Source organism: Fusarium coffeatum, assembly GCF_003316985.1.
Source record: "Fusarium coffeatum strain FIESC_28 chromosome Unknown BRIP53273_contig_61, whole genome shotgun sequence".
Lineage (NCBI taxonomy): Eukaryota > Fungi > Ascomycota > Sordariomycetes > Hypocreales > Nectriaceae > Fusarium > Fusarium coffeatum.
In genome coordinates this window covers 98,578-121,436 of record NW_022157857.1, presented here as the reverse complement: position 1 = coordinate 121,436, position 22,859 = coordinate 98,578, and the positions used below count along the sequence as shown (strand labels likewise).

Genomic DNA, 22,859 nt, shown 5'->3' with positions numbered 1-22,859 from the left:
GCGCCTCGACGTGTGCTTGACCGCATTTGATGCAATATCTGCCTCGTGGCAAACGATGTCCGCTGCAACGCAGCGCTATTCTTCCTGGTTCCAGCGCTGTACCACAATCTAAGCAGTAGAATTCGGAAATTCGGGGTGCTTGGGCTGCACGATGGGAAGGTCCGGCTTCGATAGCAGGTGCGGGAGCGGGAGCGGCGGGAGGATCAATGTTGGCTGCAGTTCCGTTCTCCTAATTAGAAGGCTGCGCGCCGCTGCTGCTGCCACTCGGAGGGTTATATACATTGCTCTGTGTTGTCTGTTGGTGATCGAACGTCTGAAGGAGAGGCGGCTGCTGCTGGTTTGATGGCTGGTCTTCGACGGTCTCAGCAATCGGCTCGAGGCCGTTGGGGAACCCCTGAATTCCTGCCCCTTCCACAAGACCCGGATCGTCACGACCGTACAGGTGGGGGTTTCTGTCGATCTCCGCTTGATATGCCTCCGCTTGATCGAAGAAAGTGGGAGCAACATCCCTGTACTCTTCAATGACCCTGTCTGTAAGATTCATGAAATCGGGAGCATCAGCCATCAACTCAGTAAAGGACTTGTGTGATTCATGCGTCGTGTAATCGATCAAGTCAGGCTCGTCTGGGTTGGGAATGGAATGGCCTTGGGCCGGCTGTTCGGGCGCTGCATTGTTGGGAGGGGGGTGAGTTGTTTTGGAAGAGCTGCTGGCAGAATTCTTCTTGGTAGACTTCTTCTTGGTAGACTTATTCTTGGACTTCATGCTGGTAGAATTCTTGTTGATAGATCTCTTGTTAATAGAAGAGCTGTTGATAGACCGCAATTCGGGGATCGTCGTGGGATCAATGTTGTTGTTGGTCAAGTCTTGTCCGGGGAAGGTTGGGAAGTTCATCTTGGTGACTGTTTTGTAGAAGAGAAGTTGAGTGCGCCCGTGAGGAAGGAGCCATCTTGTCCTATTTATCTGTTCTGTGTGAGTTTGCATTACTGAAACCTTGAAGTGGACAGGTGCACCTTCTGAACTTAACAAAGATAAACTCGTCGCTTGGAAGGCGCGTCATTGGACGGTGAACAGGATACTTCCGTGGCAGCATCTTCCATCACCTTCTGTTGTCGGGAAGACGAACGCATCTCACGTTCGTGTGATCAAAAGTGTTGTTTTATTAAGTACGCATTGCGGGTATCTTTCTCATCTCACGTGGTGATGTGGGTGGAACGAAGAGGGAAAAGAGCCGGATCGAAGCAAGGAAGGCATTTTGACCAAACCTCATGTACAGGGCAGCGCATAAAAAAAGGTTATGCGTGTGCAAAGAAGTCATAATATCTGCACAAACCTTGTCTGATCACATCTCACGTGAAAGACCCATTGTAGTAGAGTTGGGAAAGGGTAATGTCATGATGTGAGGCATCTCTGGTGGGTGAAGGAAGGAAGATCATGTCACGGGTGGCCATGCAAAGATTGTGTGTGTGATTAGCTGTCAATTCCCAATAACTCCGGCTAAACTAAAACAATAATGATTTAGGCAATTTGTGCCCATCAATTAGGATATCCCATCCTAAAGCAACAATAATTTAGACAGTTTATGTCCAACAGATAATATTCCAGCCTAAAGGCACAGCGCACAGAGCTCGATTGGAAATAGCTTCCTCGACTGTGAACCTCTAAGTTCAAGGTCGAACAGGAGATATCACCATTCTGCTCAATGCCTATGCCTTTCTGGGCCTCTTTCCTCTCATACCATCTTCCTTCTCCGGAGTGGGCCTCTTTCGTCGCTTGGCATTGTCCTTCTCCCGACAATCATCGCACTTGTTCCAGCCACTGGGATTTGGCTTTCTGCACTCTTGGCAAATGCCCTGACTTTTGGCCTCGTCCTTTCGATTCTTGTACCCCTGGTTCTTAGACTCCCGGCAGTTCTTGCAAGTCACGCCGTTCTCTGCGTCAACCTTCCTGCACTCGGTGCAGATGCCCTCTGCCCGAAAGGTCTCCTTCTCCCGATCGGTGTATTGGTACTTCCCCGTGTGATGTTCGTCGCAGAAGATTCTGTTTGTGCCAGGCTCAAGCTCTTTCTTGCAGGCGATGCACGAGCGACCCACGAGGTTGGGCGCTAGCCCATGCATCAATTTGCAAGTGTCGCATCGGACGCCGAATTGCTTCATAGGGGCTTTGCATCCGATGCAATATGCGCGAAGTTGATGGCCTGGTTTGCTGTTGGGTCTTTGGCAGAACGACCGGTAGACCTCTGGAGAATCGACTGTGGGGAATTGAAACATACCGTTTATGGGAGCTGAGGCGTTCCTGGCTTCGTTCAAGACAGGAGCAGGAGCACCTTGGCCAAGGGACTGGAAGGATTGATGCTGCCCCATACCATTCACCATTTGGTTGGCGGGAGCCATCTGGCGGGGGGCATTCAACGCAGGAACTTGTGCGTTTGTATTCCAAGTCCCGTTGACGAGAGGGGCAGGTCCAGCTTGTCCAAAGGACTGGGGAGCTTGATACTGCTGGGGAACGCTCAGCATAAGAGGCTGCCCAGCCTGGCGTATGTGCCCGTTCAGCTGGTGATGGCTCTGGGCGGGAAGGTGGCCGCTCTGCATACCCCAGTTAGAGTTGAGGGGAGTGCCGGCTTGAACACCAGGCTGGGCAAAGTTCGGGGCGGGGGGGTGCATGACAAAGGTAGGCATGTTAGATGGAAGGGAAGGGTTGAACCCGGAAGCATAAGGAGCTTGTATCTGGGCACGCAGGGCCATCTGCTCCATGCCTGCTTGTCCTGCCATCCCGGTGAAGTAGTCCTGTGGCGTGGGGATATTGCCAGCAGGGGAAGGGCGAAAAATGCCGTTCATTTGAGGCTGCATGCCCTGGCCATTCCACATATTGTTTTGTGGGATGGGCACATTGCCAGCCGCGGGAACAGGATTGTTGTTCCTGGCGTTCAACTGGGCAACATGTGCATCTGCGTCGGCCAGCACATCAGACACGTAAACAGGGTCGTTCAAGGCAGCAAGAATGAGGTCTTCGTCAACCTCGGGAGCCATGGGAGGAGGAGACATGACCACAGGAACAGGAGCGACGGCAGGAAGAGGGTTCTCGGCAGGCACATCGTCGGGAAGAGACTCGTCAACATTTTCGGGCGCTGGCATCTGGACAGGAGTGTCCAGTGCCTCAGCTGCTCCGGCAGGGGAAGGGGCAGGGTCGTTCCTCTCTGCATATTGAACGGGCACGCAAGGAAGACGCATGCCGGTGAGCTCCGAGGCAGTCTGGGGAGCGGGCCTCTCCTGTGCCTGGGATTCCGTGTCGGGAGAGGAGCTTGTGTCGGCACAGGAGGCTTTCTCCTCAGGGGACGCTGTGTCGTCAGAGGGCTGGTGGCCCTCGATAGGATCACCGAAGAGAAGAAAGTCGTTGTCGAGGCCATTAATGTCCATGTCCTGATTCATTTCCAAATTGTCTCCCTCGATGGGAGACGGTTCTCCGTTAGCGGGGGGCACCTCATCATGTTGTAGCTGAGGGTCCGCCACAAAGAAGTCCCCGAGCACCTGCGGTTCGAGGCCCTCGTGGAAGACGTCAGCGTCAAATGCTCCCTGACCCTCGGGCATCAGGAATACGGCTTGGGGATATGCTTGGAGCGGAGCGAGTAACCTCGCCCAAGCCGCGTTGTCAGGTGACGCCATTTCGGGAGCGGGAGCAGGGGAAGGGGCAGGAGCAGGAGCAGGGGAACGAGCAGCAGCAGGGGAACGAGCAGCAGCAGGAGCAGTAGCAGGAGCAGGGCCAGATAGGTCAGGTACTTCGGCGAAGAGGTTGAAGTCCGCCCCGGCGTAGGTACCATAGAAGGACATATCGAAGGAGGATATGTCTACAAAGGTGAAGGGAGAGAGTGTCTGTAGAAAGGGGACGGGAAGAAGGTGTAAGTGAGTGAGATGTAGGTATAAAGTTTATCTCAAAGAGGAGAGAAAAGAAGAGGAAGAAGAGTAAAGACAAGTGTCTGATAGTATAGACAAATGTTTGATGATTTAGACAATAGATAAATGTCTAATGAATTGTTTAATGGGAATAGGCTTGCTACGAAGAAGAATGAGAACTTGCGTTGCGAAGACTGATGGATGAATGAATGAAAGAAAGTCTACGGCCAGGGGAGGAAGGGGTGATTTATATACAATAACATCAAAGTTAATCTGTAGATGTCCCCAATGCTCTTCTTTCTTTTGTTTCAAAAGGTTTTCAACATTTAGGAATTCCTTCTCTCCGATGGCGTCGTTGCGGCCATTGTTCGGACGTTTAATACAGGTTTTTTGTACTGGTGACACAGTTCTATAACACGGCATTGGTCAATTACTGTAGGGGAAAACCTTTACTCCTTTAGAATTTTCATTCTTTCCGATACCATCCCCTATTCTGTCCTTTTGATGAAATGGTATTCTTCGATCTTCTATCCTGCCTTAACTCAATAACACGCCATTGATCTATCACCATGGCGCAGTCCTCTTGCTCCTTTAGAATTTTCATCTCTGCCCTTTTCCATCCTCGTGATGAAGCAGAATTTTTCAAACTTCACACCGTGTTCCCGTCCACCACGACATGAGCCTTCTTCTCCCCCTGAGAATAATACCGCACAGCAATACAAAGCGTCCTGACCAGCAACTGACAATTCTGCACGTACGGTCCCGTGAAGTAAATATCCGGATTTCCATGGATTCGAGAATGCAGCGTAGCAAGCTGTCCAATATTATTGAACACGGCGAATACGAGCGAGTGACAAATATCCGCATCAGAAAAGGTTTTCGAATCGGCACCATTCTCACCCTCGGGCGCAGCTCGGTGCTCTAGGCTAAAAGCTTTGCAAAAGGTAGATGCGACTGCGGTCATTTTCATTCCGATTCTATTGTAGTCCATGCCGTAAATGTCGCCGATGAGTTTATCCACATTTGCATTGTTTCCTTTCTCTGCCTGGGAAAGCATATCCTCGTAGGTTCGTGCCCTGGTGAGCAGAGTTAAAAGACCGCAGAGTGCTGAGCCGCCGAAGGAAGAGCCGGAGATGCGTTTTGTTTCGGTTTCAGTTACTTGGAAGAATGACACGCCTGAGCCGATGTTGACGAGGAGATATGGGTGTAATTTTGGTGGTGTTGATGGAACGATTTCTTCGTCGATGAATGTGTATATCTCACTGCTTGTACCAGGAATTGGAGGACGATTGTCTATACTATGTGAGTGTGTATACATGATGGTGAGTGTGAAAGGCGTACCGTGGCTTGACCCATCTATTCCATCTGATATTTGCGCCGCATCCATAGGATTTATTAGATACTGCAGAGCATCCTGCATCTGGTCTCCATTAGATTCCATACCTACTCTATCTGGTACCTGTCGGTATGTCGTTGAAGAAAGTTGAATGCGGTGACAAAAAGAGGTTAGTGCGGCTGTAAAGGGGGGAATGAAGATGCCAAATTTTCTGTGGGGAATCGTCACGTTTTACGGGGTACGTTTGCGGGCAGATCCGCACCCAATCATGAGATAAAGAGTCATCGTCTACAATAACGTTCAGCCCCGTGAAGCAACAGCCAGCCATGAATTGACTTTTATTAACGCGGGAAAGTGTTTCATGTCAGGCGATCTACAAATTTTCTTTGCGACCGAAACTTACTTTGCGACTACCTTTTTCTCCATGACTGAACTTAGTTTGCGACTAGAAATCTCTTGGGCACTTTGCAATCTTAGGGCGCAATCCGATCTTCTTTGTGACCAGAAGCTTCTCGACGGTGTGATCGATGCCTAAAAGTGATATTGAGACGATGAGATATTTTTCGCGGGCAAGACTCTGTGCACAAATATCACGTGGTGAAGGGTATTGCTATCAATGCCATCTGTTACAGACAATCCATTAATCCATCGCAGGGTATCATCCATAGTACAAGAGACAGCCAACTACTAATTACTTCAAAGCCGCCTCGCTCCCATTCATGTGACAGTCTTAGGCAGGCACAGTCATTCCCTCATTAGCCTTATAACCCTCCGTAGAACCAGCACCCTGAGCCTCCCGATACTCAGCTTCCTTGTCCTGCTGAATCAAATCACAGCACCCACAACAACAAGCCGTAGCAAGATCAACAAGACAACTTCCCTGAAGATTGTACTTCTCCCTCAGATCAGCGCGTTGAAGAGCGATGGGAATCCAGTGAAGACCAAAGCAAGTGGAGCCGCAGAACAAGAGACACTGCAAACACGTTAGCAACTGATATCTCCCCGGTTTGGGGATAGAGAGAACGTACAGAAGTATTGATAGGTTCATAACCCTCAAGATTCCCGCCCTTTCGCAGCCGATGATGCGTCTTTCCAAAAGTCACGCAAGGAACACAGCATGTTATAGCACAGAGATCAATAGGGCTGAAACAAGCAAAGAGGCTGTTTTGCCAAGATTGAGATGTCGTGGGGGATTTGGAGTTAACGTGCTCCTTGGGACGGGTGAGGACATCGTTGAAACGGTCTTTCCACTCGTTCAAGTCATTGTGGTCGATGGGACCGTTGTTTGGCGTCTGGGCGGCCATTGAGTCTGTGTTGTGTAGAGAGGATGATGGGATGGTGTGAGCTTGAGTTTGTGTATAAAGTTAATTTGGAAGGTTTGGTGTTTTGAAGGTGAGGATGGGAACTTGGCTGGGACAACAAGTGAAATAACACGAGAACCCGACTCTTTTATCCTCCCAAGGCAAGCTATCAGCTCAAGGTCATCACGTTCCGCATATTCAACTCAGCTCAACTGCCTGATACTAGCGTCCTGATCAACACTGTCCATCCCCAATGCATCCCACGAAATTACAGAGGCGCGGAACATCCAATCACACCCACATCATGCGGAACGGCTTTTCAGCCCTGCGGCAGGGGAAATGGTATCTAATTCGGTACTTGGGCTCAGCTGTTCTGACAAGGCAAACTGAAGCGCCACCAATTTGGGGTAGGGCGTCAGATTTGGGGATCAACGACCTCAACTGTCGAAGGTGGAGAGTGTCAGTTTGTATGGTTGGAATAAAGTTAGCACAGGAGTATGACTTGTCATGATCTCTTTGGTCATCACAGAAACTTCATCGAATATCACAACGGCTACGGTATTCATGGGAACGATGAGAGGTTGCCAAGATAATGGTTAAATTAAACGCTTGCTGAAACGCGCTACTCTCGGCAGCTGGCCGTCGCGCTTCAATTCCGCTGCGGCTGAGAGTCGGCAATTGCCTCAAGCAGTTTAAACAATGGTCGATGTAATTAAATGTGAGTCACAGCTGTCAATTCCGCATCACAATGTCATTAACGAATCGCGGAATGTTGTCGCAAGTAGGCGAATTGTTTCAAGCGGGAAACATCCCTAAATTCTATCATTCGCTGTTTATCTTTGTCTAGTCTTGAATCGTAATAGGCTATAGTCTCGCTTTGATCTTGCCAGCAAGTCTTTAAGCCCTTGTATGTGTGTCGCTTGTATGTATGTGTCGTCGTGGAATATGCATTAGGTATTGTTCGTGATGTCGCTAAAACGCCCGCGTTTCTTCTGATGGTTTAGTCTTCTAGCCAAGTGCTATAGATCATATTTGTCATAGTCTACCAACACAAATTAGTATTTATTATTCAGATAATGAGGAATAAGGGTGGGCTACCTTTTCACTTTGTGTTGTGCTGTATGATGAAGTGAGTCTTCTATCAAAAGACCGTGTCTGTGGCTTGAGCGTCGTGCGAACACCGCCTACGACAACTGTGGCGCTACCGACTGTCAAGAGAAGAGGGACAATCCTGATTTGTTAGAATGGATACAACAGATAAGATAAGGGAGGCTCACTTTTCGACGGGCATAGCTCTTAGGATGGGTTGCATATTGGATGATGTGGTATTGCAGAGAAACCAATGTTGAATGATCAATTGATGTGAATATTACTGTAGAGATACCTTCCAAACCAAGAGATATCCTCGAATATTATATATCATTGCTCTATCTCGCATTGTCAATCTCTGTTTTCATGGCGTGGTGGACGGCGTTTCGAGGCCGTTGGGTGGTGCCATGAGAGTGAAAATTGGCCGGAACCCCTGGTCGGGATCTTCCGGAGGCTGAGAATCGGCACATCGTCCACAAAAAACCACAAGATGTTCCCAATCCAGAATCTCATCATGGCCCGACAATTGAAACTTCTATTCTGGGTCTCATTTCGATTGCCGATAAGAAGCCGTGTTACGCGCAATATTTATTCGACATGTCAGGTCATTGCTGTCTTAGCGAACGCGTGTGCTGAGTTTCAGTGAGGTTATCCACTGAAGCCATCCACTGGAGATGCGACGCGTAAAAACGAAACAATGGACACAACAGCGAGACGAAACGCGGCTCTATTCTGATACCAATTGTTCGCATCTTATGGCGTTTCAATCCTCAATTATCATCCAAATTACCATCTCAATCCAACGATACTCTTGCTGAATGGCATGTAAATCATTCCAACTTGTATCGCGTAGTCCCTCGCCTGAATAAAATTTTCCGATAGCCAAAAACCATCTGATACTTCCCAGCGGCGTCTGCCGAAGCAAGGAAATTTAACTGGATCGTAATCCGATCTGATCGCACATCAGGCAATGTCTTGGCCTTTAGATTCACCGTTCTTTTCATCGCGATAGATAAGGCCCGAATGTTTCTTATCGCGTTCCAAGTTTGACATTCATTATGATTCGATGATCGCTAAAATGTCAGGCAATACTGAGTATGTTGCCACAACATCATACTGTCCATCATTTATTCCCTTTTGCTGTGTTTGTATAGCTTCATTCGTGATAATTTATTGTTGGTGATGCTGTTGAGACTTGGCAACACAAAGCCACTAAACCGCGCAAGCTCGTGACGTCATGCCAAGTAATAGACTCTAGAATATTTCTCCCTTGAAGATATATAGACTCGTTTAAACACATCCCCTCAATCCCTAACCAGTATTTATCTCAAATATCTTCATCATGCCGTGGAAAGACCATCTTAAACGTCTCAAGAATGAATTCGAAAACCTAGTCGGTGAGCCAAAAGCTCAAGACCAGCAGCAGCAGGATCCTCACCAATATCCTCCACCGCCTCCTGTACCTCCTCATCCACTTCAACCTCAGGAACAAGGCCACGTCTACTGGCAGCCCCAATTCCGCCCCGATGCTCCCGTTTCCGCTGAGTGGGACGCAAAGATCGGTAACGGCCCGGATGGCTGGGGTAATCAGGAGCTACAGTACTACACCGCCGATCAACAAAACGCCTTCCAGTAAGCCCACCTCCCCCCAATATCATGAATTTTACTGACCAGAGTCTCAAGTACACCTGATGGAAAACTTGTTCTAAGAGCTATCGCAAATAACAGCGAATCTGACAATGAAAAGCGGTATACCTCTGCTCGACTCGTAAGTCGCCAGACCTTGTCTAGAGACCAAGGCGTGCTCACCGCCTACCTCACCTCACCCTGCGCAAGCGGCATCTGGCCTGCATTCTGGCTTCTCCCGCAGGAGCCCTTTTCCTGGCCCACAGACGGCGAAGTCGACATAGCGGAGACGTGGAACGGTGATATGGAGAATCACTCCTGTCTCCACTGGGGACAGCACCATGAGCCGGACAAGCATCGCGTGCTTGGCACCAAGATTCCCGACATGCAGCATCGGCCTGTGCGGTACGACCTTGCGTGGCTTCAGCAGGGTAATCAGGGCAGAATGATTTGGTATATTGATGGAAGACCTGTGATGAAGGGGGATATACCGGAAGGTACGAGGCCGATGAGGGATATGAATATTCTTTTGAATGTTGCTATGGGGGGAAATGTTTGTGGGGGGCAGACACCTTCTGATGGGCACTATGATTTTGTTGTGCATAGTTTGTATATGGGGAGTGAGCCTGAGTATGGTGGTTGGCATCGATTTGAGAATGATTGGAATGCTGCGCCTATGGGCAATACTTACTAGGTTGGATAGGCGATGCGACATAGTATGTAACATTTGGCCTGGTTTCACACTTTTTGTTGTTGTTGATTTTGTTGCTGATGGACTGAGTATTGGGATCATCAGCTCATCCTGTAGACAAATCAGCAGATGCACAACACATGCATGACATACTGTGATATAGATTGAGATCTATATCGACTGATGCTTTGTTGTACAAGATTCCCAACTGATATGACCGTTATCAAGATAAGATACTCTATCGATAGAAGTATCGATAAGATAAGGGCAATCACTGAAACCTTGGGATTACAGCAAAGAACAGTGTTTGCGCTGTAAATGAGACGGGTATCCTATAGTTACATGTTTCCATATCCGTTTATGTGAATCGACATGTGTTCATTTGTGTTAGCTTTTCTGTTGGCATTCTGGAATGGCCATCGACTCGGGTAGAAGAGCTGAAGCTGTGTTCGTAACACTTTTGGAATCAATGAAAGAACGATGACAAATAAAACAGAAGCACAACGTCCTACCACAGTCCACTCTTACAATTCCTCTTTTCTTTATGACAGTAAATGAGATAGTATAACAAACCAAAAACGATGTTCCAGATATAAACGACCCTAATTGGACGCGTTCCTTGACAAGTTCTTGAGTTCATTGTCGCGTCACTTACCCTGAACTCAAAGTATCAGAACAGCGATGACTAACAGAAATTACCCCGCACGATTGGCCCCAGATCCAGAATCTCTGAACTCAGCTCCACTTCCGATGTTCTTATCAGATAAAAAATCAGATACCAGACGCGTTCACTACCGGAGACAATTGACTGATTGCCATACTCGTATATCCTCAATCTAGACCAGCCATAAGCCCTTCAATGAACCTCATAATGCTATCATGTCCCTTGCCATATACCAACTATCGACTTATTAGGATAGTTCAGCCGACAGCTCGCCACCCTTATCCTCCGTAGCGTTAGATAACAGACATCCTGGGGAAATGTGACGCTACGTAGATTAGAGATGGGATCCAAACCGCTTTTGGAAGGAACATGCGACAATGTCCGGGGGCAAAAGTGTCGAAACCGAGAGCTCGGGACGTTTAAGAACGTCTGAAGTCCCTCAATTGGCACTTCAACCGTCCTTCTTTTCCCTGACAGGCCGACACCATGGACGACGCTCGAAAGATGGATATGCACAAGGGCCATGACGACAACGATGCCATTGTCAAAACACCCTCTCGGGATCTCGATATCCACGTCGAAGCACCACCCCAAAACTTCACACTCCTCTCCCTAGCAGGCGTAGGTCTTGTCGTCGGCAACGTCTGGCCCGCAATCGGCGGCTCCATCCTCGTCGCAATCTTCAACGGTGGACCACCAGGCGTGTTATACGAATTCATCGTGGTCTCAATCTTCTACTGGACCGTCGCTGCCTCTGTCGCAGAACTCGCCAGCGCGATTCCATCTTCTGCTGGTGTGTATCATTGGGCTTCTGTCACGCCGGGCAAGAAATGGGGACGCGTGTTGGGGTTCTTTGCGGGGTGGTGGAATTATCTTGCTTGGTGTCTTGGATGCGCTAGTATGTCTAGTATTCTCGCCAACACGCTTGTTCAAATGTATGCTTTGAATCACGATGGTTTTGTTGCGGAGAGTTGGCATGTTTTTGTCACGTATATCATCACGACGTGGTTATCATGCGCGGCTGTTTGTCTTTGGAACAGCGCTATGCCCGCCCTCAACAAATTTGGCGTTTTTATCATTCTTGCAGGTTTTGTTATCACGGTTGTTACAGTTACTGCGATGCCTGGCCACGGAGGTCGTCCGCCGCATGCGAGTTCTGCATTTGTGTGGAAGGATTGGACGGCTGATATGGGATATCCTGATGGATTTGTTTTTGTGATGGGGATGTTGAATGGAGCTTATTCTGTTGGGTCGGTGCATGCTACGACGCAGTTAGCGGAGGAGATTCCTAACCCGAGTCGGAATGTGCCTATTGCTATCTTGTTCCAAGTAGCGACTGGTTTCGTTACTGGGTTGTGTTATCTCATTGCTATCATGTACGCCATCAACGATTACGACGCGCTGTTCGAATCTGCGTATCCTATCGCGGAGATCTATCGGCAGGCAACGGGTTCGGCGGCTGGTGCTACGGGATTGTTGTCGTTGGTTATGATTTGTATTGCTTTGACGGTTGTTGGACTTTACATCACCTGCGGACGAACACTTTGGGCTCTTGCTCGCGATGGTGCTACACCTTTCCCTTCAGTCTTTGGCCATCTTAAGGAATCTCTCGACATGCCACTCTGGTCTACGCTAGCAACAGCTGTCCTCGTCACTATCTTGGGCGCCATTCAAGTCGGCAGCACAACAGCTTTCAACGCACTCGTCGGAACATTCATTTTACTCTGCAGCTGCTCATTCCTATGCTGCATCCTTCCCAACCTGCTCAGCGGAAGGAAGAACATTACCTACGGGCCTTTCAAGATGCATGGAATCACTGGTTTTATCATCAACGGCATTGCTTGTGCTTATCTTATCATTTGGAGTGTCATTTATTGTTTTCCTTATAGTTTGCCAGCTACACCGGAGGGTATGAATTATACTTGCGTTATCTGGGGTGGACTAACGTTTCTGGTGAGTCTTTGGTGGTTTGTTAGTGCTAGGAAGGGATATATGGGACCGACGAGTACGGGAATGATTGTTCCTGGAGTAGCTGTCGATGTGGCTTGATTTATCTGTGGCTTTGAATCTCTATCGTACTGCATAATCTTGCATTGTATTTAGTCCAATAATCATCTTTTCCGTTCTCCGTCTTCTCCATAACAGTTTCTTCCGCCACCTGATTTTACAGTTGTCGAGGTAGTATAGTGGATTCCAGTTGTCCATCCTGCGTGGCATATTCACAGCCGCCAACAATATCAAGGCGAATCCCGATATCTACTGATCATATATCAATTGTGCATGTCTCCTCAACCTTAGTCATCACTCCCCATATAATAGGGCGAGACAAGACCAGGTCCAGGACTGGATGGCCTCAAAAACAGGCGAGTAAATCCGGAGCTCTTTTTTGTTTTTCTGTGCGTGTGACTGTGATACGATCCTACTGTACATACATGCTCCGTACATTCACGATCCTACTGTACCTATGCTGCATCGTGCTCGTGCTCCTGCTGTAGCCCAGGCAACAAAATGCTTCATGCACACGCGTAACATAGCAAAACTCTCCTGATGAGATCGAGGCCATTTGCAGCGCTTATCGTGGAGATGAAGGGGCGAGCTCAGCTTTGACCATGGAGGATGAATTGTTCAACCGTTCTCGATTGATCTAGCTTTTTCGGTATTGTCCGGTCTGGATTTCGATCCACATGACCAAGACAAGGAATAAGCTTTATTGACATTGCCGCGATTATCTTTTCGGCAATGTCCTTGTGGCGAGGTTGATTGTCACTGGGAATCACCTTGTTGTCTCCTGGTACAGCGCGTTTACGGCTGTTAATTGTGGCTCTGCGATGACTACGATTGCCAGCTAACAGGCGATGACTAGACGCCTGAGCCTCAGCTTACTACCCGCCTCCTCAACATTCGAGGCCACAGTAAATGACATCCGAGGCCATAGTCGTTTCGAATTTACAATGCAAAATCACCGAGGCCTTGGTTAAGGGCTTAGAAGAGGTTGGGCATAGTCGATCTGAAACTGGAACCCCCGTTTGCGGGGTTTTGAAGCCGCCGAGATTGATAGCGATACGGTAGATGGAAGTGATCAGCGTCTGGACGTGAATAGCCTCAAATTTATTAAGCGAGGGCCTGTTTTCCCGACCTGACCTGACCTGCGGCTTTTTACGCGCCTAACCAGCTCAGCCAGCCAATTCTAGCTGAACTGTCAGTGAGTCACAAAGGGATTCGTGTATATCTATTACTCACATTCCCTCTTCAATGCTGTCCAAAGAATTCTCTGCCTCACTTGAGTTTCTCTTGGTGCCTCTATTCTGGTGCTGTGCAGAAGAACTCCATTTTTACGACCCTTCTCGAACGAATCGGAAACCCCCACATAAACGTTGCAGCCCGACGGACCTAAGGTGGAATGGGGCCTCAAAAACTACAGGGACTCCCCCCTGTAGTTTTAGAGGCCCAAGCCGCTGATCAGTAGAGACGGAAGCTATTGGATGCCCTGATTTTGATGATTGGGCATGCTGAGTTGTGGGGGAGGAGAATCACGCAGAACAATCACGTCTAGAGACACAACATATGGAGACAGACAGGACACTATATGCATAGATCCATTGCATTTCCTGTGGACAATAAATAGGGCAAAAATAAGCGAAAAGTCTTTTCTGCACAAAATGGAGATTGTCATGTAAATGTAATGTATGTATTTCTGGTATGGTCTTGTACACGTAAGACACACAGCGGTATGGAGTCTTGCATTCATCTTCTCCCCTTTCTTGCAGAAAAGAGGTTATCGCTTAGTTCTCCGGTGACTAGCTAGTCACTGCACAGACATCTTTCGTTCGGCCTTGTTTCGACAGCGGAGGGGCCGGGGAGGACCCTCTACCCCTGCCGCTTGTTACTGTTACCTGTTAGACTTACCGGGGATAATTCCCTTCAACCACGCCTGTCCACATGGCCAGTTGCCACTTGAGACTACTGTAGAATCAACTGTCAGAGCTTAGCCTCACCCCGCGTCAAGTCCAATCGAGACCTTGTTCAACTAAACTAGGGGCCTCTTTTTTTTTTTGTTCTGTTCCCGCTCTGCCGTTCAGGGATCATGCCTTCACGCGTCATGGTCACAGCCGATTCGGTAGACATTGGTCCAGCTGTCCTGCGCCTGGCCGTGCCCAATGTAATGTGCAATTGTGGTTGGTAGTGGATCAACCAACTGATTTCTAGAGGAAGACTCTCAGAATGGGTTGGGCTTGGCTCGGGCTCTGGTGTCCCCCGGTCTGTCTTCTTTCTGTAGATCAAGGCAAAAAAGAGGTTGAACAAAACTGGCGGCTGCACACCTTATTTCCAGTCCGAGCTGATTCCTTTTTTTCCCTCTTCTTCTTCTTTCTCTTTTTTTCCCTCTGAGAATAGCTCTGCACAGAAAACAACATTAATCCAGCGAGGCCTCTTTTGTTCCTTTTATTGTGACCTCTTCACCATTTATGTAGTGCACCATCACCCATCCATCCTCACCGCCGACTGCCGATCACATCACCCACGGACCCTTGTACCCACGAGCGAGAAAGAAAATAAACTCGTCTTTTCTTTAATATTATCAACGACACATACATACACACACACAAACAGTCTCATTCAATATGAGGAAATCATCACAGAAGACGGCGACAAAGCCGGCGCCTTCCCGTCGGCCTTTTGATCCGCTGTCACAATTTGAACAGCAAAGACAGCAGGAGACTGCCATGGCCCTCACAATCCGGGGTAACCCGCCCAGGAACAACTCGGACGACAGTTCAAGGAACTCAAGGAACAACGTCAACACGTCGACTGCCCTCACAAGAAACCGATCAGTCTCTCGTCCACCACCATCTCGTCGACCAGATGATGATGGTCTGTCTACCGTCTCCGAAGCCACCACTGCCCCATCCGAGGTCTCCACCGTCTCTTCAGCCAGTGACGTCTCGTCCATATCACCACCACCTCAGTACAGACGACCGGAGTCTGGTCGCTTCGGATTCCAACCTCAACAGCCCTTCCAACCTCGGCCTCCTCAGCTGCGCTTCCGATCTACACAGGACACTGGATCACCGGAGCCTTCACCCAGAGCTCAGTACATGTCTGATGACAACTGGGATTCTGCATCTGAACTAGGATGGGGCAGTTCATCCAATGTCTCCGTCTCCACACGGGCTACTACTGTCATGAGTGAGAGTGAGGATGACTACTCCAAGACACCTACTCGATCACGATCTATTGTTCGTCAGACTGGTGCCCTCTCTAGACAACAGTCTCGTCCTGGTGAGAAGAGGGTTGAGTTTGAGGAGGATCGTCAACTGGAGAGATCTTCTGGACGTCAGACTGAGCGTCAGCAGGAGAGGACCAAGGAGAGATCACGAAGTCGTGGTCGCACCTATCACATTCACATTGAGCCTACTGCTCAACAGGCCCTCGTCAATGCTCAACCACAGCAACAACAACAGCAGCAGCAGCAGACCATCACACAACAGCCTCAGCAGGTCACCCAGCAAGCTACCATCCAGCAACCGGCTACCAACCAGGCTAATGGCACCCTCGTCCACTCCAACACAACGACGACGACCACATCGTCGTCGTCCACCTACACTCAGCACCCAGCTGGCCAACCAATGATGGCTCAAGCACCTGCTGTCGCTCCTCAACCAATGATGACCCAACCCATCATGCCCGCCCAACCAGTCATATACACTGCTCCCATCAGCCCTCCCATCACCCAGCCCATCCAGCAACCCTTCGTCCAACCTGTGATCCAGCAACAACCGCAGACTGCACCTCCACCTCAACGCATCCCCGAGGAACGTCAGCTTCCTCAGCCTGAACGTCCTCCTTCTCGACCTCGAGCTCGCTCACGCCACGATGTGGAAGAGACCATGCAGGCTGAGCTCGAGAACCTCCGCAAGGAACTCAAGACCCTCAAGGAGAAGCAGAAGGAGACGCACAAGGATCTCAGTGATGCTCGGTACAGACTGTCCAACATGCAGACTGACAAGGATGAGCTCCGCGAGGAGAGGAACAAGGCTCAGGCTACACGTGATAGACTTGTCACCGACTTCGAAGAGCAGACTCGTCTGCTTGAGCGAACAAGGACAAGGCTCGACGAGCAGCGTCGCACACTGGAGCGATTCGAGAAGGACCGTGACATGTCGATTGACAAGGTTAAGAAGGATCGCGAGCAGGTCCTCGACAGGTTCAAGTACGAGCGTGACCAAGCCATCAAGAACGTCGACAAGTTCAAGCGCGAACGCGACCACGCTGTGGAGCAAGCCCAGAAGAATCTGGATTCTACCATCTCCAAGTCCAAGAAGGAGCGCGACGCTGAGCTGCACCGTCTTCAGCGTGAGCGCGATGAGATGGTCAACCGCATCCAGCGCGAACGCGACTCTGTCGTCGACAAGCTCCAGCGTGAGCGTGACTCCACTGCTGAGAAGGCCAAGAGGGATCTTGACATGACCATCGCCAAGTCCAAGAAGGAGCGTGACTCGGCTATCGCCAAGCTCCAGAAGGAACGTGACTACGCTATCGAGCAGGTCAAGAAGGAGAAGGATCAGATCATCCACCAGGCCAAGAAGGAGCGTGACATGATCGTCTCCAAGTTGACTCTCGAACGCGATGAGCTTATCAAGACTGAGGCCGCTTTCAGCAACAGGGTCAAGGAGCTTGAGGACCATCTCACCAAGCACCGTGAACTCAAGGCTGCTCTTGAGAGAAACTATGAGGATCTCAAGAAGAACAGCATGGAGGCTACGCAGAACAACAGCAAGTTCGAAGCCAAGGCTATCAACCTGGAGCGCGAGCTGGAGGACATCAAGGCTATTCGCAAGTCTCAGGCGACCGCCTACGAAGCCCGCATCGCCACCATGGAGATCTCGCAGGAGTCCATGCAGTTCCGTGTCAGCAACATGGAGACCGACCTCGTCGAGAAGTCCAAGGAACTCGGTGAGATGTCCGTCGACCGCGACCGCTTCAAGACCGAGAGTGAGAACTCCAAGGGCCAAGTCGAGTCTCTCAGCAAGGACAAGCTCGGTCTTGAGGAGGACAAGAAGAACCTCCTCAACCAAATCTCTGATCTGACCACCGACAAGACGCGACTCCAGGAACAGCTCACCGGCCTTGAATCCGACAAGAAGGCTCTAGAGGTGCAGGTTACAACACTCCAAGCGACAATCGACGATCTGATGAAGGACAAGGAGACCTGGGCCAAGGACTCCGAGGCCAAGGAGGCCCAAATTGCTGGTCTGGACTCAGAGAACGGAGCGCTCAAGTCGCAGATTGAGTCCATCAGCAAGGAGAAGGAGGGTGTTGCTAAGGAAATGGAGGAGATGGAGGCGAAGCGCAAGTTGCTTAAGAAGAAGTACGAGAAGTTGCACGGTGAACGCGAGGGTTTGAGGGAGCAGGTGAAGGGTCTTCTGAGTCAACAGGATGACTCACAGGCACAGGTTCTGAGACTGTCTGTCGAAGTCAGTGGCTTGAGGTCTGAGAATCTGAGTCTGAGGGATGATGCGGGTAGTGTTGTGTCCAGCTCTATCTCGACTATCTCTAGTGGCATCAGCACTATCAGCGATTCTACTACCGCGTCGGATGCTACTGCCAAGACTGAGCAGACTCTTGAGACTGTTCAGGAGGAGCCTGCGACCGAGGAGGTGAAGGTCGAGGCTGAGGTTGAGGCTGCACCTGCTGAAGCTCCTGCTGAGCCCGCCACCGAGCCTGAGGCTCCTGCTCCTGCTCCTGAAGACCCTGCCCCCGAAGCTGAACCTGCCCCTGCACCTGAGCCCGTGTCAGTCGAGACTGTACCCGAGGAAGCTCCTGCTGAGCCCGCTCCTGAGCCTGTGGCCGAGGACCCAGCTCCCGAGCCCGCAGCCGAACCTGCACCCCCAGCACCTGAAGAACCTGCCCCTCCAGCCCCCGAAGAACCCGCCCCTGCCGCCGAAACACCCGAGCACACTGAACTCAAGGAGAAGCACCACGATCTAACCATCAAACTCGAAGCCACCGCCGAAAACGCCGGCCGTCTGCAACTCAGCGTCGACACCCTAACCGCGGAGCGCGACGAGATCACCCAGAAGCTCACCACCCTCCAAGAAGAAGCCACCGCTCTCCAAGCCAAGGCTGACGAAGTCACTACCGACCGCGATGATCTCAAGGGCAAGCTCACCGCTGCCGAGGAGCAGATCGCCACCCTTATTGCCGAGCGCGACGAGCTGAACAAGAAACTCGAGACCGCGGAGCGCGAAGCTGTTATTCTGAATGCCTTGAGAACCGAGAACAACAATCTCATGAAGAAACTCGATGAAGCCAAGAAGGCTCAGAAGCAAGCTACATCCAAGGTGAACTCTCTCGAAACACAAATCGCTGCCTTAGTGGCACAGATCCACAACGGTGGAGGTGTCGCGGCTGTGAGGTCTAGTTCCAAGGGACGAAAGGGACCCAAGGATCCCAAGCGTGCGCAGGAGCTTGTCATCGTTCGGGATCCTCGAGATGGAGGAAAGGGATTGTAAGTTTGTCCCCTCTACCCAGTGTTACTCAGGGTGTGTTACTAACGTGTGTACAGGAGCTCTATTGTTAGAAGGAAGAACTTGAATTCTGCTGCTGCGAGGAGTAGTTCGCAGAGCGATGGGTCTGCGGATTCGTGACTCCTTGAATGGTTGAAGGAGGTCTTGCACGTGTCATGAATATGATGCTTGACTTGGCTTTTGATATACATGTACGGGCGTTTCTGATTTCAACCATGAGTTACTACGGGCGTTTTGCTTTTGATGCGAAACTTGTTCACTTGGTGGACGATTATACAAGACCATTAAGACATCTCCGGAGAGATGGGTCACCAAACAAGACCACTAACAACCTCATGAAGAGATCGGTCAACACAAAACAACACCACGGCATCACCGACATACCTCAACATAGAGGAGCGTGATCGTCGGCACTCTTTTGAAACATTTTCCTTTGTCAATCTCTCTTTTGTACTCTCGCTTTGTCATTTTCTTTGCGTCTTGGGTTGGAATTGTGTTATACTGGGCAGCGGGCATAGCATGTAGAAAGGGAACGTTTTAAAACATCATAGCGATGGGATTGTATTAGTGTATGAGGTAGATGATGGATGATAATGGGTTTACTAGCTGAATTGAGATAAATTGATGGATTGTTTATCTAGTCTTGCTGCTTCCATATGCCTTAAATGATCGTGACCTTGACTTGGCTATCCTCATTGAAGTGATGGTTGAGCTCGTAGTCCTGGTGGCGCTTACTCACTGCGCTGTATATCCACCGTCGACTGGAAGGTTTACGCCTGTAATCCATCTTGCTTCTGCACTAGCGAGGAATATAGCTGCGCCGACGATGTCTTGTGGTTTACCTGTCCCGTGCAAGGGATGTTTTGCACGGATGTCTTCTTTGCTGTGCATTTTGATGGTGTCTGCAAAGATGGCTGTTTCTGTGTCTGTAGGATGTCGTGTTAGTCTATCCGATGTACCAGCTCTGGGCGGTGGCTTCGGATTATGCGACTTACAGCCGGGACAAATCGCGTTGCAATGAATTCCATCCTTTGCGTAATCCAACGCCACAGAACGGGTGAGATTCGTGACTGCGCCTTTTGAGGCGGCGTATGAAGCTATACTGTCAGCACGCATCTACCTGATTGGAAGGTAGACTAACGAACGGTGTAGCCACCAACGACACCAAGGATAGAAGAAATATTAATAATCCAACCTCGATCTCCGTCCTCATTCTTGTCTTGTTTCAGCATTTGGGCGATGGTGTGTTTGGTTGTTAGGAAAATCGATTTGAGATTCACGGATATCGTCTTGTCCCAGCGCTCTTCGGATGTTTCGTGGATTCGTACAGGAGGCTGGCCCGCTTCCAGAGAAATTCCTGCGTTGTTTACCAAGCTGACCTATTAGCTGTTGTATCTTCTCTTGGGACATGACTTACACATCGATTCTGCCGAATTGGATGACAGCCCGAGTTACCAGTTCCTCAACATCCTTGACCTTAGTGACATCTGTCTTGACGAATATTGCCTTGCCACCGTTCTTTCTGATGAGTTCATCGGTGGGAATGGCTTCTTCTGTTTGGATGTTGGCGGGACGGGGATGCGGTTGGAGGTCTGCGCAGATGAGGTGCGCGCCTTCAGAGGAGTACGACAGTGCTATGGAGCGGCCGAGACCGGAGGATGAGCCTGTTACGATGCAGACTTTATCTTTGAGGCGGTTCATCATGAAATATGAATGCTTGGAACAGTTGGAATGCTGGAATGGGGTCGTACAAAGGACGATGGGAGTAGTGGATATATAATGATGGCTTAGATGTTACGAGGCATTTTATAACTATGCATCTTAGGTCTGATCAGCATATTCTCTGTCGTGAAATATCGGGTTCCTTGGTTTGAGGCCTGATACGTGACACTGCATATGTGGAGGTCGTTTTTGAGTTTAAGCTTTGTTGTTCTGTAAATGGTTATCAAGGCGAGGTGCAACTTCAAGCAGGCAGCAGGATTATAGCTATATCGGTAACTATCCCGAGCACGAACACAATGCATCGCCAGAATTACTGCATGCTTTATGAATACTTTTCTCTTTCCGGCTAGAATTTGGAAGGATAGAGAATCTTGCATTATGCAGGTTGACTGTCATTCTGACAGTTGAAGTTGGTAAGACATTTCCAATTATACGAGCTCTTTTGTCGCTAATAAGAGTACATAATGGTATGGAAGTGACAAATAGTCACCGCGAACGCTGTAATTCCACGTCCACCATTGAAATCACCTCACCCCTTCCAACAGCGGAGCATCCAAACAGCTAGCTGAAGACTGTCCCGCTCAGAAGTTTTACAAGCTTAACTTAACTAATTATATATTAAAGATTTGCATAAGAGCTTTTTAATAAGTGATGCTCCCGATAAGCAGGATACACTGCAAAATGCTTTTTGGATGTTGGTCCAGCTGAAATGGAACAGCTTTAGTCTAGAGGGCAATGGCGAAGGTCATTCCCTCACCTACTTGCTCGACCAACAAAAGAAAGAAAAGAAGTTCACTAAAATTATGCTTACAGCTATTAAGCCCCTGCGTAGACCGTTCTAGTCCGCCGTGGAAATAAAATGCAAACGACTTGGCATCAATAGTTTGGGTGACTATTGGCACTAGCCCGGCAATATCAGCCCAGACCCATTTTCACAACACAACCAACAACAATATTCAGCTAGAATAAATAGGAGGCCCCATGAAAAAAAAAACAGAAACTTAAGAAAACTCCAGTTTTGAATCTTACACTCTTTCAAACTCGCGCTGTTTCCAGTCGCCTTCATTCGCTATCCTTCAAGATGGGTTGCCGATCCATCCTCACCGTGGCCGTTGTCGCTGCTGGCTTGTTTGGAGCTGATGCTAGTCCTTGTAAGCCGGCGACATCGACTGCTGTTTCCGTTGTCCAGAGCGAGGCCTTGTCGACTGTCGCTTCCGAGGTTACGTCTTCTGTCTTGGTCGAGACTTCTTTAACACTATCAACCGAGACCACGTCTACTGCTGAGGGTTCGTCTTCGACGATCCTTGAGACTAGCCTGACTACTCTGGCTGAGACCACGGCTATTGCTGATGCTACTACTTCCTCCGCCCTGATCGAAGAGACTCCTACAACCCTTGCTGCAAGCACCACCACTATCGAAGCGGAAAGTTGCATCGAGACCCAGGTCGTTGTCAACCCAGGCTTCGACGACAACAACGACGGGTCCCCTTGGATACATGATGGTCAAGTGAAAAGCGATTACACCCCTTCCAATCCGAACAACCTGTAAGACATACCAACAAATAACAACACGACATACTGACAATATACAGAGAAGTAACAGTCTATAACGGTCCGCCCCAGTCGATTTCGCAGACCTTACACAACATCAAAGCAGGCGAATACCAACTTTCCTTCCGCTGGCGTATTACTTGGGTGGATAATGATTCTGGCAGCTATAATTGTTACATCATACCCAGGATCGGAACCAGTCGACTGCTCTCCGTGTTCGCCAACGATCCATCGGATATGTATGCTCATTCGACGGGATTCTGGCCTGCTTTCCAGGATCTCGACGAGGTGAACTTGTCACTCCAGGTTGTGTGTACTGGTACTGGAGACTTTAGTAGTGTCATCTTCAATTTCGATGACGTTACCCTGACAAAAGTTTGCGATGTTGATCTGTAACCTTCATTGAAATGACTGGGACCATCGATAGTGAGAGAATTGGCACCGGTATTGGTTGTATATTTAATAT

General features: G+C 49.4%; 9 protein-coding genes across 9 annotated transcripts; 4 read left to right on the top strand and 5 right to left on the bottom strand.

Moving 5' to 3' along the window:
- Positions 1–229: 229 nt before the first annotated feature.
- FIESC28_02808 (uncharacterized protein) lies at positions 230–892 on the bottom strand (the record flags this gene model as incomplete). The annotated part of the gene is made up of 1 exon (XM_031156957.1): positions 230–892. The coding sequence occupies one exon, from the start codon at positions 890–892 to the stop codon at positions 230–232; it is 663 nt and encodes a 220-aa protein (XP_031018909.1).
- An 812-nt stretch (positions 893–1,704) lies between these two features.
- FIESC28_02807 (uncharacterized protein) lies at positions 1,705–3,825 on the bottom strand (the record flags this gene model as incomplete). Its single annotated transcript, XM_031156956.1, has 1 exon — positions 1,705–3,825. The coding sequence occupies one exon, from the start codon at positions 3,823–3,825 to the stop codon at positions 1,705–1,707; it is 2,121 nt and encodes a 706-aa protein (XP_031018908.1).
- Positions 3,826–4,537: 712 nt separating this feature from the next.
- Positions 4,538–5,206, bottom strand: FIESC28_02806 (uncharacterized protein; the record flags this gene model as incomplete). The annotated part of the gene is made up of 1 exon (XM_031156955.1): positions 4,538–5,206. The coding sequence occupies one exon, from the start codon at positions 5,204–5,206 to the stop codon at positions 4,538–4,540; it is 669 nt and encodes a 222-aa protein (XP_031018907.1).
- Positions 5,207–5,954: 748 nt separating this feature from the next.
- On the bottom strand, positions 5,955–6,528 carry FIESC28_02805 (uncharacterized protein; the record flags this gene model as incomplete). Its single annotated transcript, XM_031156954.1, has 2 exons — positions 5,955–6,197; positions 6,253–6,528. The coding sequence occupies 2 exons, from the start codon at positions 6,526–6,528 to the stop codon at positions 5,955–5,957; spliced, it is 519 nt and encodes a 172-aa protein (XP_031018906.1).
- Positions 6,529–8,956: 2,428 nt separating this feature from the next.
- Positions 8,957–9,934, top strand: FIESC28_02804 (uncharacterized protein; the record flags this gene model as incomplete). Its single annotated transcript, XM_031156953.1, has 3 exons — positions 8,957–9,246; positions 9,298–9,693; positions 9,847–9,934. 3 exons carry the CDS (start codon positions 8,957–8,959, stop codon positions 9,932–9,934), a joined length of 774 nt encoding a protein of 257 aa, XP_031018905.1.
- Positions 9,935–11,081: 1,147 nt separating this feature from the next.
- FIESC28_02803 (uncharacterized protein) lies at positions 11,082–12,644 on the top strand (the record flags this gene model as incomplete). Its single annotated transcript, XM_031156952.1, has 1 exon — positions 11,082–12,644. One exon carries the CDS (start codon positions 11,082–11,084, stop codon positions 12,642–12,644), a length of 1,563 nt encoding a protein of 520 aa, XP_031018904.1.
- A 2,570-nt stretch (positions 12,645–15,214) lies between these two features.
- FIESC28_02802 (uncharacterized protein) lies at positions 15,215–19,240 on the top strand (the record flags this gene model as incomplete). Its single annotated transcript, XM_031156951.1, has 2 exons — positions 15,215–19,101; positions 19,159–19,240. 2 exons carry the CDS (start codon positions 15,215–15,217, stop codon positions 19,238–19,240), a joined length of 3,969 nt encoding a protein of 1,322 aa, XP_031018903.1.
- Positions 19,241–19,781: 541 nt separating this feature from the next.
- FIESC28_02801 (uncharacterized protein) lies at positions 19,782–20,821 on the bottom strand (the record flags this gene model as incomplete). Its single annotated transcript, XM_031156950.1, has 5 exons — positions 19,782–19,806; positions 19,860–20,046; positions 20,116–20,217; positions 20,262–20,494; positions 20,538–20,821. 5 exons carry the CDS (start codon positions 20,819–20,821, stop codon positions 19,782–19,784), a joined length of 831 nt encoding a protein of 276 aa, XP_031018902.1.
- A 1,102-nt stretch (positions 20,822–21,923) lies between these two features.
- Positions 21,924–22,789, top strand: FIESC28_02800 (uncharacterized protein; the record flags this gene model as incomplete). Its single annotated transcript, XM_031156949.1, has 2 exons — positions 21,924–22,387; positions 22,435–22,789. The coding sequence occupies 2 exons, from the start codon at positions 21,924–21,926 to the stop codon at positions 22,787–22,789; spliced, it is 819 nt and encodes a 272-aa protein (XP_031018901.1).
- Positions 22,790–22,859: the final 70 nt, after the last annotated feature.